At 42.8% G+C, this 18,269-nt stretch overlaps 1 protein-coding gene across 1 annotated transcript in view; it reads right to left on the reverse strand.

Annotated features, from left to right (window-relative positions):
- Positions 1–203: 203 nt before the first annotated feature.
- The window catches only part of PLCXD3 (phosphatidylinositol specific phospholipase C X domain containing 3), a gene marked incomplete at both ends in the record, with an annotated part of 80,731 nt that continues 62,665 nt past the window's right edge, over positions 204–18,269 (reverse strand). The window contains one exon of the mRNA XM_082336049.1: positions 204–360. Coding sequence (XP_082192175.1) covers positions 204–360 — 157 coding nt within the window. The remainder of the gene's footprint in view (positions 361–18,269) is intronic.

An 18,269-nucleotide genomic window follows, 5' to 3' on the forward strand; every position in this document is an offset into this window, starting at 1 on the left:
ATCAAACACTGTAAACATGTTTAGTTTTGCTCTTCACATGAAACACAAATGTAAAAAATGATAACTGATTAAAACATTTCCCCTACGCCCACCCACTAAAGCCCTAAACACCTCAGTGTGTTATAGGAAGATCAGTGTTTTAGAAGATAATTCTTTTAAAATGCAATCCTAAATAATGCAACATCACACACATTATAGTACTATCAAGTAGTGTCATCTTCACCTTCATCCAGGGCATAGTTGAGCTTTATGACTGTGCTGATAAAGTCACCAAGTTCTACAAAATCTGCAGTGATAATATTCACACCACTTTCTCCTGGTTTCTGAGTTCGGACCCACTGCATCATTGCAGGAAGAGCCCTAAGGAGAAAACAGGAACAATAATTACTCATAAAGCAGCGAAATAAATGCATTGAGGCAGGATTTACCAACAGTGACTCCCACTGATCTTACTTGGTTTCTAAAGGAACCATGTGAGAAAGGACACAGGTTACTGCTCAGGCTTTCTGAAAAACCTTCTTTTTGTAATTTTTATTCTCTGTGGAAATAATATGTTGATTGTATTTCAACTTCTCAGTAGAAGAGAATGAAAGAAGCTCACATACCGGCTCACAGTAATTATTGATCTTGCCTAGGGGCAAGGGCATGGACCTTTTCAATATCATCAGGCCATATGATTCCATGGGAATCGTTCATGGAAAAAGAAGCAACAGAGAACTCAAATCATTTGGAAAGCATGTTTGACACATTAAAGGCAATAATGAAAATAATATTTTGGGGGACACTAGAGCAATCATGATTTCTACAGTGTAAGTACAGCATGTACCGAATACCCTGCTTCACCAGTATTAATATCCCAGCCATGAATGATATTTAATCATAAACCAGTGGCTAGTAACTGAAATAAAAAGCACCACAGTCTTATCAGCTCTTTTCTAAGATGGCCTATTTTTATTATGTCAGACCCTTAGCATGGGAATACTGGGGTGTAAAAGATGTGTGCCTAACTGGGTCTGTGAGTATAAAGAAATTTTTCTGACACCATGAAAATATAAACTAATAATCACAAGAAATATCTATAGGAAAATAAAGGGCTCCCCAGTCCTGCTGAGAAAGTCAAGCAGCAAGATCCAGTTTTCAGAAGACAGAAGTTAACAGAGTTCCAAAAAAATAAGGTACAGATTTTTCAGAGAAAGGGTATTTTTCAGAGAAAGGGTAGTTGACCATTGGAACAAACTCTCAACGACTGTGACAAACTCTGCAGCACTTGAGGTCTTTAAATCAAGCCTGGATGTCATTCCAAAAATACACTCTCGGTCAACCTCAAGCTGCTGAGTTAAATAAAAGAACCTATGGACTGTGCAGGGCCGCAGTCAGTTTAGATGAACATCGTGTTCTCCCTTTGCTCTAAAATCTATAAATCTGTGATTCCCCCTCAGCCAGCATGTTGTACAGCCTCTTTCATAGAGGCAAGATACATATAAAATGTTGGTCTGACAGTAATTTAAATCAAGCTGAACACGCTGAACCTAAATCTGCTCCCAAAAGCTTTAGGAAAACAGATTTAAAGAAAACAGAACTATTAGCAGACACAGATTGTACTTGTCAGTGGCCACCAGAATTAGTCATTTTTTTAAAAACAATTTAGTGCTGAAAAAACTAAGCAGTTATAATTTTTGATTCCTCTATGATTTTACAGGAGAATGCACAACACTAAGGTTTTGCTTCAGCAAATGTGCTTAAATCCACTCTAAGATCCATGTTTAAGCCCAGCCAGCCATTTTTTCCACTCATTGATTCAATATCACTGAAGCATATGTATGTATGCACACCAGCTCACAAAACTGAGCTTCAGCACTCTGCTATATAAGAACCCAGACAGCATCTTTAGATTTAAGCTATGTAATCCTGACAAGCTGCACTCCATGGAACTGTAACAGGCACAGGTCAGGTGTTAAATATCCAGCAAGGCCTGGACTGTTTGAAAAGATCTGTGAGCAACCAGAACCAGGAGAGGTCTCAGCAGAACAGCATGGACCACCAAGGTGATACAAAGCAGCTCAGAGCAGTTGAAAACTCCACTACATCTTCACATGCAAGAGATACTGCTGAACACTGGACAAAGACACAACGCTGAACTTCTAAGATGGCAGATGCTTTTGTATTTAATATCATCCTATTTAAGCTCAAAGAGTCTCAGGTTTAAAGGTGAACTGATTGACTGTAGGCAGGCACAGATCTTTTTCGTCCTTTCTTCTGCGTAAATTGATACCCTTGATATTTTACTCCCCCTTGAGGCACAATTAACTTCTTTTGGTGTCCTTTATTTGTTCTGAAGCTGGTTCTGATGCAATTCTGTCTTCAGACCATAGAGTCTGCTGTCTATACACTTAGCCATATAGACTGAAATACTGTTTTCTTTTTCCTACTGTGTTCTTATTAAGCCAGCCTTTAACATATAGTCATGGCTCCTTTCGATTAGTGCTCTATCTTAAACTCAGTTTGCCCTGCCACTTCACCTCCAGTTAGGCTTGGTAGTTAAATGGGTTATTTACATTTTGCTGATATTTCACACAGGACACAGTTGCATGACCCTTTGCTCATACACAAATCATTAAAGTCACAGAAATCTTTTGTTCACAAAACTAGAAAGCATTCAAAGATAAGTCAAAAATTCAATCAGATTATCCAACAAAAAGCTTATTTACAGAGCAAAGCCAAAGAACACAATACTGTAAAAAAAAAAACCCACCTGAACAAAAGATTCCACTGACCTAAAAAGATTTGATCTAGGCTACACAACTCTGCTTATGATAGAAATTCATAGAAAAAACCCATACAGATCATCTTCCTCCCATAGTGCCACCTTGAAAGTGGATTACATCAATGACTGTAAGAAACCACACGTTGCTCAGTTTCAGTACAAATATCTCACATGCTCACAAAACAAGCCTGCTTTAACATTTCTCAGGGTGCCTTTGTGATAGCAGCACAAACCTTGTTCACCCTCCCTTGTAATTTCCAGTCTCTGCATGCCTCAAACTAGTAATTGTTCTCATTAAGGGTTTCAGTCAGAGGAACACAAACCATGCTGTGTGGCAGCCACCTACATGACTGTGCTCACAGCAACCCAATACATACTATGGTCTTCGTAGATATTCTTGCAGTGTTGATAAGATACGATTTTGCACATGAGCATAGGCAAGCCTCTCAGCTTGCAAACCCTGACAGTACCACTGCCTCTGTGTTAGGCAGGTCCTGGCTCTCCTATGGAGGATGCTGATGTCCGTGCTTAGGGGTCTCACTGAAGCTCTGGCACCAACAGATCCCAACCTTGCAAGGGCTGAGGACAGCCCAGCCATGTGAGTATGGGCCACACGTAGATACTCAAGGTTAGTAATATGTCTGCTGTTACCCCACTAATCACAGCGGTGTAGTCATACTGTAACTACATCCACAGCTCCATTGTGCTAGTGTAATGAGTTTTCCTAATAAAACAGTGTCATGTTGGTAATAATGACAGCAATGCCGCTATTGAAACTGCATTCAGGACGAGGTCTAGCTCTCCTGAGGGCAACCTCAAGTCTTCCAGACCTCCTGTGCCTCAGCTGTCTCCACTATAAATGAGGCAGTGAAAGCTGGATCAGTTGATCAGGAGTCCTACTGGTCTCAGAGATGTGTTGTGAGGTTTCAGTGCTGTGCATGAATGTTCTGAAGGGCATACAAGATGAAAAGTCCTACGTTAACATGCCACAAATGAAGAGACAGGCATCTGGAAAAGCTGACAGATGCAGAATACTGTCAGCCCTTAAAGCTGACAGATGCAGAATACTGTCAGCCCTTAAACTTACTGAAGTTGGCTGCATCCTGCAGCTGGGCAGTCCAGCTCTTGTGGCCACAATCCCAGTTCTTGGAATGAATCACTTCTAAGCCCTAAGGGTTGCAAAAGCCACTGTGCGACGCTGAGCCACACACACAGAAGGGTGCTGCCTGCCTTAGCCTAGAGCCAGGGAGAAGGTATGCTCATCAGCAAAACCTGTGCGGGGAGAAAGCAAGGAGTCTCCTCCTCTCACCCCACTACATGGGGCACTGTTTTCATCCTGCTGCAGCTCCACCAACCTGGGTCAGGGCTGGCCAGATTTCACGCTGCCAGGCCAGTGCAGCACTGCCCCACAAACCAGCATCTGAAGTCGACTCCTTTTTCCACGTCCCCAGCAGGATGAGAGGGCTAGCAGCATGAGTAGGGCAGGGAGAGGAAAGCCAAAGGATGGGGGGGGGTTGAGTGGTGGTGGGGAAGGAGGGGAACAGCACGTTACCTGCATTTGACTATGGATTGGGATCAGTAATCTTGGTGAAAAATTTTCTGTCCTGAAGGAATACATAGAATATATAATTTATTTGCACTGACTGGCACCTAGGAGGTACCAGACTGCTGCCCCTCACACCCAGAAGGGCAAGAGAGCAGGGGGGTGAAAGCGATGTGACCAGACGTGACATGGAAGGACCTCATGGGAAGGGCTGTGGTCCAGTCCCAGCCCACCACCGCTGCACCTCGGCACCAGGGGCCAGATCCACCCTGCCACCCATGCTGCCCAGCAGCCTCCCGCAGGGGCTCTCAGACCCACCAAAAAGTCTGCATGAGAAGGGGGAGAGCAGAGAAGGTCTGGGCAGTAGGGATCTACCTATGCTGGACAATGCAGTGTCATGCAGGTATTTAATGTGGCTGTATTTCTTCTGAGACCAAAGCTTTTACCTCTAGGTGGCACCTCACTAGGTCAGTCAGAGGTACTCATCATTTGGGCACGGCTTGGGTATCAGGATGGCTTACATCATGCATGCAAACACGCCTTACATCACTGTTGCCAGATATTTTTTTTTGTTGAGGAGCCGTGTACTTTCTCATATGGCATTGCTACAGTGATCTTCATTTTCAATCCAGTAAAATCTAGGCTCAGCTTTGACAGTTATTTTATTACCTCTATTTTCCCTGTCCTGTTTGCTTGCTCATATAAAGAGAAATGTGCGCAGATTTCTTTTTAAGTTTTTCATTTCTTTCAGGAACCATTTTCTGATGCATTAAAGAACTCAGCGGAGAAACACTGCCCTAAACCACAAAACATGCATAGCCCTTTTCAAAGCTATTGAATATTCAAGACCTCTTTTTTTTTTAATCTATCAAAGATCTCAAGTGGACTCCAATGGTATTGAATTTTGTTTAAAAAATATTAATTGAATATTCAAATAGCTTCAGTTCAAGCAGCAAAACTGTGAGTCCCACTACGAGCTTTCAGGAAGAAAATATGAACTAACTAATTGCATTAAAATTTACGTAAAAAAATTTGCTCTTAGGCTATTTTAGTTCAGAAAGAGGGGGGTGGGTTTTTTTTTTTAATGCTTGAGTCATCAAAGCCTGACAACATGACAGAAGACTAACGACAGCAGTGCTGTAAGACAGGACCTCCCATGGCGAAACAGCCGTCCCTCTCTGCAGAGCTTTCAAGGGAGAGGAGGGGGGAAACCAACTTTGTAAACGCAAAACAAAAGGGCTGTTCACTGTTTAATGAGAGTTAATGATCACTAAAGGCAGGGAACAGGTTTTCTTCTGGAGTGCAGGGAGCCAGTACAACCTAATCCAGAGTGAGAAACTGGTCTCATTTACAGAGTGTGATGCTGCCTAGCATTAACCGCCCATTACCAGTAACACCAGTGAGAACTGAAGCAGGTCCACTTGCTCAGGGCAAAGTGACGTGTGGCATTTCTTCCCTCTCCAGTGAAGCACACACCTGCCTCCCTGCAGCCTTTTGCAGACAGGTGTTACTGTTCAAGAAAAACAGCACTCCTCTGCAGGAGGATGTACTCATGCCAGCCTGAATCTGAATCCCTATACTCTAACTTTTCTCCCCTGCATCCAATTTTACCCATGTTTGCAAGTACACTGATTAATTCTGGAGCCGTAATTCAGCAAATGCTGACTTTGGCTTTTCAAGGATGCTGAAAATTCATAGCTCCAGTGGGAGCAGTGGATGTCTCGCATGTCACTGAATCATAAAATCACAACTGGAAAGAACCTTGAAAAGTCATTCAAGTTCATTCAGCCCATCCTGGGCAGGATCAATTACAGAAAGATCAACAATACAAACCACTCCTGGTAAATGTTCAATTTAATCAGTACTTACAAGCCCCCAGTGATGGAGACATTCCAATCTTCCTCTGTATTCAGAGGATCCCTGCGTAAATATCCTTACATATCCTCATTAGCTTCAACTAGAGTACCCACAAATAGATGCCACCAAAAATAATGGCATTAAGGTGTGCTGCTCAAGAGTGTTCACCACATCCTCACTCTGCTCCCGCTAAAGATTTACTGTTCATCAGTAAGTAAGCTTCCCCACAGAACATGAACCTTAGGTACCATTCCGCAGTACATCATTCTACTGTAATTTTCTCTGTGGCAAAACTAGTTTAAAAGGTCCTCTTCTGTGGAAGCTGTTTGTTTCTCATCCCTAATCAAAATTTACCATTCTCTCACTTGTGCTAATAGACCTCTAGAGACAAGAGACCTCTAGACCTCTAGCACATAGAAACGGTCTGGATTAACAGAAACAAATCAACCATTTTTGCTCTTCCTCTGTCCCAAATGGCCCAGTTCATTGACGAGATTTGATTTATAACAGGACCTCCCAAATTGTTAAATCGACACAACCAAGGAACAAATGAACTGAAACACAGAGATTTACATGAGCTCGGCATGAATGGGCTGGGAAAGAACTCCTTAGATTCACTTCCTTACCCCTCAGATCCTCTCTAGGCAGCAGTAGTGTGGCCATAAAATTGCCACTACCAAGGCCAGACTGACTAGAACCAGAAAATTTGGGCAACGCTAGGTGAAATTTTATTATTAATAGTCTTGAAGGCACACAGGTGGGAATTCCTTTCCCCGGATCCTGCGTGGACACTACACTGCCTACCAGCTGTCACGTTGCAAGAACTATCTACACTAACATCCAACAGCCCTGAATTTATTTTTCTGAAATGCCTACCTGTAATTCAGGCATCTCCAATTGCTTTATACAGTTTGGAAACACATCTAATCAGATGACACAGACTACCGTGCTGGGGTCAGATGAATATTTTAACATAATTGATCATAGTACTGTACTCTGCAGAGTCAGCAGGGGCCAGATGTCTTTGCTCTCCTATTGAGCTGTTGTTGGCTTTCTGGGTTTCATTTTTAAGTGGAGGCAGAAAAGAGCTCAAAAGGGCCTTTCCTGCCCTCCCTTCAAAGAACATTTCAGCTGAATTTATTGAACCTACACCTCTATGTCTGTACAAAAATGCAACGGGATATTTAATAGCAGCAAATGGTGGTTCTGAAGGTGATTAATGTTCAACATCCTATTTTTCCCTCATTCTGTGTTTTTAGTCATTGCACCTAGGGCATTAACTAATAGCACTGGGAATACAGACAGCTGGGAAAGGACTCAGTGGACCATATAGTACAAAAGATCTCATTAATGAGGCAACTCCAGTATTTTCGCTACTCTCTTGGTCAATGTAGTGGGGAAATAAAGTGGGCAACGCCAGAGCTAAAAGCCTGAACTGCTACCACACAAAGTGAGGCATTTAGCTTTTACATCATGACTGAAGAAGGCCTTGTAACACAGATAGTTATGCTAGTATGGATAAATACATGATAGTCCATGACTTAACAGGAAAACTACTGCCTGCCATGAGGATGCCTGTGTTCAAAGGCTGGCTTTTCTCAGTGGTCCAGCAGATCAAGTTAGACAAGCTCATCAACTGCTCTTCTAATCAGTTATCTCTTTGGTGACACAGGGAGAAACATCTCCCATTTTCCTAACAGTGGTGCAAGTCTTAAGCTATGAAAATGGAGGGAAAAAGAGAGATCTGAGTGCTGTTCAGACATCATTCCTTTCAACGTTTTGTAGCCTAAACAGAGATAATGCCTGAGCACTCGTTTACACAGGTGCCTGCACATGGCATAGTTTACCTGCTTGATACAGTCAGTCCTGGTCCCAGTTCCACACAGGGACTGTTCAAGAAATGCCAAGAAGTTCACAGAAATGAAAATAAGCGTGGACTACAGAAACAGGAACTGGAACTTATGCCACTGCCTGTGAAACAGAGAAAACCTCTGCTTTATGTAAGAAAACATCTGTCACCAGCCAAGGGAATAGCTACAGGTTTGGGGCTTTTTCCCATCTTCTAGTTCTTTAAAAAATGAGTTATGCTTTATTCATACACTCATTACCCTTGAATCACTGTATTAAACCATTCAAATCAGGTGTTAGAGTTGACAGCAGAGCATGAACTGCTTTGTCACAGGTGTATTTTGTAGCCAGTACTAGACCACTCACGGCCAAGGTTCTCCAAGAGTTGCCACCATGTGTCGCCTGGGACCTTTCAAAGAGCTCTCCTGCTGAGGAACTTGGTAGGAGACTCTGGTACACAGCTGCCCAGCTACCCCCCAGTTCAGAGTTTCACTTGCTGCTGATGGCTCAGCCCCACATTCTTGAGCATGTAAAATTTGAGTGATGTAAGAAAGAAGAGACAGATTAAAAGGCAAGGAACTAAAAAAAAAAAAAAAAAACAAAAAAACCCCCAAAAACCAAAACCCACAACATTGTGCATGGAGGAAATACTCTGAAATTTAAAGTGGAGAACAATGAAATAGGGTGAACAAGAAGAAGTGCTTTTTCCCAGTGTTTAGCCCTGCTCAGAACCTGAGAACACAGATGAATTAGCAGAGCGATTCTGAAAAAAAACCCACTTTTGAGTAACTGGAAAACTTAGTTAAAAGGTATGTACCACTACTAGGGAAAGCAGGGCAGCTAGGTGCAAGGCAGAATTTATTTAAGAAACTTCTGGCTGCCAGCAATATCACTCCACTGTATGACCTGTAACAGAATTTCACACATTGTTGCACAGTTTCCACTGACACAGATACTACAATAAATCTAAATTACTTCATTAAATAGGTAAAATATGGATTTTTTTTTAGTCTAATAGCGTAGCCTGCAAAATTGTTTTCTTCCTGCAGATGGTCGAAATTAAACTAAATCTCACTTATATTTTAATCCTTTGCTGTTGAATACAGAGCAAAGCAGTTTCCATTTACTTTCAGATAAACAGCTCTAAGTGGTTAGGTTTTTTGTTCCATCAAGTGGAGATATAAAGTCAGTCTGCAGGAGCAGAGAACACACAACCAAAGTATACAAAACTGCACATAGCTGTTTGCCATAGTACCTTGCTCAGTGTGTTTCACAATATATTACTCAGACAGACATACTATAGAATAATCCATATTGAATGTAATGTTGAAAAATGTAAGGAAAATAACCATACTCAAATCAGCGAAAGTTGCAGTGAAGAGTTGGGTCTTGCAGCATTCCCAGGAATTTAACATTTTCTGATTCTTCAGAGAAGGTGGAAATCTGCTTCATTCATGAAACACCAGCAAGAAGAATACAAGGAAGCAATCCATCCAACAAAATTTAAATTGAAAATTATGACAAAAATAATTGCCTTTGAAAAAAGGTACAGGGAAATAGTAATTTTTCATCACTGCAGCTATCTGGACAGCAAGAAGAAGCAGAAAATATAGTAAGAGCTTCAGGCTGCACATCTGAGTAACATAAATTGGGCATAATTACAGCTCTGATTTGAATGATGTTGTGATTAAAACAAGTCAGGAAATGAGATGGTGGGGGACAAAATTACATAGGAACATACATTTTCTTCAGTTAATTAAAAAAATAAACGTCTAGTTAATGTTCAACGTAGCCAGTTAAACATTCTTTTCTTACTTTTTGGTCTTTTAAAATTTAACTAATTTTAGATTAGGTTTCATTTTAAAATAAAGTTATTTTGGAACTGTCAAAACACTTCAATATTTCTAAAACATTAAGTTAGAAAATATCAAGGTGAAATGTTTTCCTACATATTTTCCTCAAATACAATTAGTCATCGAGTCTGATCCAATTTCACAAACAGTATCAATGGTGCTCACAAATCCGGTTTTCCAGCAAATTTCTGGTCAGCATCAAAATTCCTCCCTGCTGTACCTCTCTTCATCTGAGGCACCGCCTCTTCTGCTTCCTGCTGTTGTTTCCTTTGACTACATCAGCAACTGCCTTTTTTTCTTTGGACTGAACTTCCCCCACCTCCTTCTCCACCAAGCCTTCATGTCCAAAGCTAGTTTTATCATTTCCCTTGCAAGGTGTGTATCAAATAGATACACAGCACCAAGGATCTTTATTGCACTGCTGTCATTGCCACCTAGGGTTTTGCCAACCAGCACCTCAGCCCTGCGCCCAGACCGCAGGCTGCGGGGGTCTAGGGTTGTCACACACCCACTAGCTCCTCCATTAACAACTGCTTCATCTCACCAGAGAGGGAGACTAAGCTGCCTATTATCCTTTATACATTTTCTGGCTTCTAGGTCTGGCCTCACACAGCTAAACCAGCTTTGTTAATGAGCTGGATCCCAGAACCAATATCCTACTAAACAGCATCCTGGGCATTGCCGTGAATCATTTACAAGGAGCAGCCTTCTCTGAGCTATTCCTCATTCCTTCCACTTGCTTTCCTTACAATCCAGTATTAACAAGCCCAAAACATTCACATGATAAATCCTGTATTATACCAATTATAATGATGCCAAATACAGTAGCCAGGAGATACTACAGAATAGCCACTGCTCTTTCACAGTAAGAAATGTTTGTTCTGGCTACAGCTGGGGGAAACATGCTCACCAGGCTATCTTCCTGCCAAGGTGGTCCCACATCAGCAGGATCTGTTCCCCTAACACAGACTTCTCTGACTCCTCAATAACCAGTGGGGCTATGAACAAATACTGCAAGAGCACCTGCTTCTCCATCACCGGGTGGTGGGTCTTCACATGCCTCGAGACCAGACTGCTCTTGGGGCTCCTGCAAGCAACCTAGCAGGGAGAGGAAAGCTGTGCTGTGTGGTCCTGTCCTCCCATCTCCAGTGACAAAGCAAGTGGCATGGACAAGACCGTGCACAGCTGCCTTTGAAAAGGCGGGTTAGCAGCTGTGACATTCTCCTGTGGAAGAGGGTCTGGGAGGAATCTGCTAATGATCTCTGTTCCTCTTTCAAAAGCTGATAGAGCTCATCTTAAAAGCAGTCACCTTTCTCACTCCTGCTTTTCCAGCTGTAAGACTGTTGGAAAACTTCACTGCTCTGATGGCAGGGAGCCCTCCTCTCACTTCCAGCCTAAATTTATTTAGTCAGTGTATAACTGTTGCTCTTGTGAGAACACTGGCCTTTAGCCTCAACTGTTCTTTTCCCTCCCTGGTATTTTTTCCCCTGTGATATTTATAGACAGTAATCACATAGCATCTCAGGCTTCATTGTGCTAGGACGAACAAGACAAGCTCTCCCGATGTCTTCAGCAATTCATTCCCTGATTATCCTAGTTAGTAGTCCCTCTTTACATCTGTGCCAATTTTAATTTGCTCCCCAAAACATGGATGATCGGAATTGCACAGGATATCCAAAAGGATCTCCTACCCACACCCAGTAATATCACCACCTTTCTGTGCATGCTGGAAGTGCCCCACTGCATTACCAAGAGGACACCACTCTTTTCCCCAGATGCTTTCTACTGGGGGCTCAGCTTTAGCCAGCCATGAGTGACACTCCAGCATCTGCCTTGCCTGGCTTCCCCAGCTGATGAGATCCCACCTTACCAGAGCATACTCCCATCATTATGACCTTGCATTTTATACCACTAAATTGCAGCTCATTTCTAAATACTGCAGGCATCCAGTTCTTGTTGTATGTTACCCCTCAGCTGTCCTCTGTTATGATGATAGCCTCTTACTTTGTTTTATCAGCAAATTCCATTAGCAGTCTACTACAGCTGAATCCAAGGTCCTTCATGGAAATATTTAAGACAACCAGGCTCTTTGAGGAATGCTGCCATTACCTTCTCTTCAGTCTGGTATTCCAGTCTCAACTCCATTTCCTGTTCCCAAATTCCATTTCCGTTGATAATATCCTACTTAACACTTTACCAGCTGCATTACCGAAATCCCAAAATTTTCCTGTAAAATTTCCATAGAATTAGTTACAAAACCACATGAAGATCATGTGACAGCATCCACCTTTTGCAAAACCTCATCAACATTTATCCTACTTTCCATTAACCTCTATATCTTTAATTATCACTTCTTTCCAGTTAAGCTCTTCAGTCTCACCTTCTCCTGAAAGCTTGTGAGGGCTCGGATCATTTCCCTGCCATTTTTAGATGAGAGCAGTGTGTTTGCTGCTTTCCTCTCTAAACCACTGTTTTCATAGGTCTGCTTTAATGTGTGCAATGTTCATGCTAGTCCTTCAGCAATTCTGCTGTGGAGATTACACAGATCACTCTCCTCTCTGCTTGAATGTATTCACTTCTTACAGCTTTTATAAAACGTCTTCCCCGGTGATATTGGGAGTTGCAAAGAAGGCTCCAAGAGGAATCCTGACAATTCAAACACTGGATGAAAAAATAACTTCCAAGCTCCACACTGAGTATAGCACAACTTAAGAAGATAAGCAGGATTAATACAGTTATTTTAACCAACTCACAAGGGCCTATCATTAAGATAACAGTGGTATAGTTTACTTACTGTACTGTGCAAAGTAATCCACTGGAAGGAATAAAATCTGCTTGTTTCACTCTGGTAGATAATTCTGCTGACCTTTGAGCCATCCTTTTTAACATTCATTACTGGCAGATTTTGTAATCATATGCCAATAGTCATCTTTTTTTTTAACTCAACCTTATAGCCAACAGTCTTGAAATGTCTAGATGATGCAATCAATGGCAACATAACATGACTGACAGCAAAATTCAGATCAGTCATAAAGCTGAGTCAGACTCTTCCACATTGCATAGTCCCAAGTCACTAACTCTAGACTACATCTACCATCACGCTGTCTGCCTTCACTTCAAATTATTCTAAATTTTAAAGATGGCAGTCAGACCACTTCACTTTTGGCCAATATAATGAGGTTGAACTTTCCTAGAGAAAAACTAAAAACAGGTTCTGACTGATTTTTCCTGCAAAAAAGTAAAAGTCCTAGAGATGTGCCATATACTCCTTAGATGATACTGTCTCCCTGAAGAACTCTGTCCTTCTACAGTGTTTATTATCATGCACATGAGGTGAATTATTATTGTTAATAATATTGCCACTTTGCTTGGCCAGTGGTATTCACTCTATAGCTAATAGATAAAACTGTCATTTCCAACAGTCATAAGCAAAATTAAAATGGACATTAGGAATGAGAGGAAAAGGATGATATTGTCTGCAGACTGTCACTTGATCAACAGTGATATCAAGGGGCAAGTAAAGGCTGGGTACTTCAGGGCTATACCCCCATTGTGGTATTAACTAGATCCAGCCCGAAACCAAGAATTGCTGTTCTGTGAGAAACTCCAGCAGTTCAAAACACGATTTTGTTTCGAATTAGGAAGCAAATACAAAATGTTGGCCTTTCCCATCAAATAAAGTTCAAGACCTGTTTCTGAATACAAAATTGAAAAGCTGTGAATATAGAAACACCATTGAATATTGCAATTAACACTGTAACATAAATCTGAAGACAAGACAGAATTAATAGAAGTACAAAGTTGAAATGTTTTGACATAATCTATTTTGCTAAAATAGACTTCTCCCTGGAGAAAAATACTGAAAGAAGCATTCCTGAAAAAGAAGAGTAGACTTTAAGATATCTGCAGTTTTCAATAAAAAGCTACACCAATGGGAAAAAGAACAAATGGTTTTGTAATCCCTGGCTTGAAACAATTTACACAAACATGCACTTGCTGCCACATCTAACAAAACTAACAACTGTAGAGCCAACTCTTAAAAAAGGAAATAAAATATTAACCAATATACCACTGATGTGATCTCAAATTAGCTTTAAAAACAAAAATGTTTTGATGATTTGGAGAGCTCTTACTGGTTCTGATCAGCACTAAAAATAGGCAGACATTGTGAGAAGTCTCATGCTTCCAGTAATACTGGTAACTTCTGAATTGATCTCATATTTTATTTAATGAGAACTGCACATTGATGAACTAGGGTTGCCATACCACAAATGAAAGAAACCACATCACAGACCATCAGGGAAAAGGTAGACTAAAAAATGCATTATATAGCTTGTAAAAATATAGCAAGGGACTGCAGAGGACGCATCAACAATAAACTAAAATCCTCCTGGAGTGAAGCCAGGATAGATATTTGGGTTGAGACATGCCATAACAAAGAGGTCATAGAATCACAGAATAGTTTGCATTGGAAAGAACTTTTAAAGGTCATCTAGTCCAACCCCCCTGCAATGAGCAGACGTATCTTCAACTAGATCAGGTTGCTCAGAGCCCCATCCAACCTGACCTTGAATGTTTCCAGGGATGAGGCATCTACCACCTCTCTGGGCAACCTCTTCCAGTGTTTCACCACCCTCATTGTAAAAATTTTCTTCTCTATATCTAGTCTGAACCTACCCTATTTTAGTTTAAAACCATTACTCCTCATGCTATCACAACAGGCCCTGCTAAAAAGTCTGTCCCCATCATTCTTGTAAGCCCCCTTTAAAGTACTGAAAGCCTGCAATAAGGTCTCCCTGCAGCCTTCTCTTCTCCAGGCTAAACAACCCCAACTCTCTCAGCCTGTCCTCACAGGGGAGATGCTGCATCCTTCTGATCATTTTTGTGGCCCTCCTCTGGACCCGCTCCAACAGGTCCATACCTTTCCTGTACTGAGGGCCCCAGAGCTGGAGGCAGTACTCCAGGTGGGGTCTCACCAGAGTGGAGTAGAGGGGCAGAATCACCTCCCTTGACCTGCTGGCCACGCTGCTTCTGACGCAGCCCAGGATACGGTTGGCCTTCTGGGCTGTGAGCACACATTGCCAGCTCGTGTCCAGCTTTTCATCCATCAGTACTGCCAAGTCTGCTCTCAATCCCTTAAGCCCTCAGCCTGTATTGATACTGGGGGTTGCCCTGACCCAGGTGCAGGACCTTGCACTTGGCCTTGTTGAACTTCATGAGGTTCACATGGTCCCACTTCTCAAGCTTGTCCAAGTCCCTCTGAATGGCATCCTGTCCCTCAGGTGTGTCGACTGCACCACTCAGGTTGGTGTTGTCTGCAAACTTGCTGAGGGTGCACTCGATCCCACTATGTCATTGATGAAGATATTAAACAGTACTGGTCCCAATATGGACCCCTGAGGGACACCACTTGTCACTGATCTCCATCTGGAGAGCTGTTGACTACTACTCTCTGGATACGACCATCCAGCCAATTCCTTATCCACCAAACAGTCCATCCATCCAATCCATATCTCTCCAATTTAGAGAGAAGGATGTTGTGGGGGACTGTGTCAAAGGCCCTGCAGAAGTCCAGACAGATGACATCTGTAGCTCTTCCCTTGTCCACTGATGTAGTCACTCCATCATAGAAGGCCACTAGGTTGGTCAGGCAGGACTTGCCCTTGGTGAAGCCGTGCGGGCTGTCTTGAATTACCTCCCTGTCCTTCATGTGCCTTAGCATAGCTTCTAGGAGGATCTGTTCCATGATCTTCCCAGGAACAGAGGGGAGGCTGCCAGGTCAGTAGTTCCCAAGGTCCTCCTTGCTACCCTTTGTAAAAATGGGTGCAGTGTTTCCCTTTTTCCGGTCACTGGGGACTTCACCTGACTGCCATGACTTTTCAAATATCATGGAGAGTGGCTTGGCAACACACCAGCCAACTCACTCAGGACTCTGGGATGCATCTCATCAGGTTCCATAGACTTCTGTATGTTCAGGTTCCTCAGGGGGTCTTGAACCTGATCTTGTTCTTCCAGTGGGAGGGACTTTGTTCCCCCAGTCCCTGCCTTGAGGTCCATCCACTCGAGAGGTGCGGGAAGAGAGGTCACCAAGAGAGGTCATTCCCTCCTCCTTCAGCATGACACGGGGTTTTACTGGACTGCTCTGCTCCAGCAGCACAAGGAAACACAGACCTGTCATGTTAGCCATGCACTGAGCACAAGAGTCCCTGCAGCAGCTCACGCTCCTCTTGTGGGATACAGACCAAGCTGTACATTCACCATAGAGCTGCTGCAGTCCCCTTCCTCCTACAGACATCTCACACCAGATGCTGATGCTGGCCATCAAGCATCAAAGACCAGACAGAGAGACCTTGCACACCTCCACCCAGCACTGACTCAGGGGGACATCTGCTAGACAGTACAGCCTTGTGACCCAGTGCACTGGTATATTGTGCATCAGCAGATACGTTATTTAAGAGATGACAAGAGTTCATAAGCATGGGCTTGGAGAAAAATACCCACCACTTAAAACCAAAAAAAGCAGATGTGAGTCTGCATTCAGAAGAGATTCAGAAGAGCTGCACAGCCAGTACGGTCGATGTTGGCTGTAAAGCGGAGAGAAGCCCAGAAGGTTACTGAGATGGAATTACAGTAACTGACCCTTGTGGTCAGTCCATCCAATGCATTATTTCCAGTTACTAGAGAATAAAGAAAAGTCCTGCCCGAGCTGGAAAATATGTTTAAAGCAACAGTCCACCTGTGACTTTCATGAGAAATAGCTTAGAAGAAAAAAATCCCAGATGTTCATCATATGGATTACTACTTCCACAAACGTTCCTCAGACTTCAGAGCTCAAAGGAGGAAGCTTTTCACCAAGAGAAAATCATGCAGTTGGATTTATGTCTCTTTTTTTCTAGCGCAGCAGACAGTAATAGCACTGAAACGCTGTCTGATAGAGGGAGCCAGCAGCAAATGCCACTAGGTGAGACAGATCACTATCAGCCAAACGCTCTCTGAGCTGAGATTACCAACAGGCTCAGGAGAACTTGCTGCGGCTGGTGTAAGAGGAGGGCAAGAGCACGGGTCTCATTTCCTGTGTTGCAGCAGTGACCCTACTCACCCCTCTCGGCTGAGCCCTGTCCTTCACCTTCTGCAGAAGGATGTTTAACAGATGGACTAAACAGGGCGCAGACACTCGTCATGCCACATGCTCATACTCTTCAGAGAAACAGTGCCAGTCTTAGACAACACACAAGTACCTTGATGACCTTCCAGCAATGAGCTTCAGGACCGCCCACCTAGCACCCGATGACAGCCTGAAACAGCATCTCTAGGTACAAAACATCCTTTCCTAATTCCTCCCAGTGGAAACTTTAAAGGCTGATGGCAACACTCTGGTTTCAGATTTAATTCTTTCATCTTAATTATCCAAATCCTGACCATCACCGCGCATGCAGCTGAAGCAGAAATGAAACATGATGGGCTGACTGCTTGCAACAGCCCAGAGGAAGAAATGAAAACAGAGTAAAAAGAGTGTGCATAGGAGGAGAGAGATGGTGAAAGGCGGCTAAGGAAAGGATGCAACAACAGTGGTCCTGAATGAAGGCAGATCCTCCTCCTGCTGCAGGGATGGCAGTCACAAACCGACGGCTCAGTTGAGACAGCAGGGAAGGGTAGTGAAGAGTCAAGTCCTCACTGCTTCAACATTTTCCTCAATCAAAAGTAGGGAATGGAGGGGTGGCCCTGTTGTTGCTTTCCTCTGGTAAGCAGCAGAACCAAGGCAAACCATAATGAACTTAGCTCTGCTCACAAGGAGGCAAGTTTCTTTGCAATATCTGCTCAAACCTTGGGAAACAAGGCAGCAAACGCACTGGCTAAAATGATCCCTTCCCAGTTACTCAAGCAACCCAGTACACTACCATAGCTGTAGGAATTACTTGGATTACAGCATTGCCTCAGAGCTGTAATTTGAACGGGTTGCACTGGAAAGGAGAGGAGCCAGTTTCAGACTTCAGAGTATGTAAATCCAAGTAGGAAGGGAATAAAGGTCCATGGCTGTCCCCCTCCGCTGTCCAGCAGAAAAATTAAGAAGCCCATCACCTAAGATGTGATGTCATTCTTGATTTACTACACAACAGTGCTTGCTGGCACAACTGAGAGCACCACGGTGCTGTTTGAAAGATAAAGTTAAGCATGTTTCAATACCCTACCATGAAACAAATGATGGTAAGGTTCCTTCTTTGTGCTATAGCTCAGAAAACAAAAATTTTCAGTGGGGAAGTGCCTGCATCTCACCATGGCTCGTACTCCACTCTAACCACTCAGTCTCCTTCATATCTTAATACTATTTTATGATATAATACATTCTGGATGACAGTTGCTTAGTTACAAAAACTCTCACATCAACAGCTACAATATTAAAATC

Source organism: Platalea leucorodia (assembly GCF_965183815.1).
Source record: "Platalea leucorodia genome assembly, chromosome: Z".
Taxonomy (NCBI): Eukaryota; Metazoa; Chordata; class Aves; order Pelecaniformes; family Threskiornithidae; genus Platalea; species Platalea leucorodia.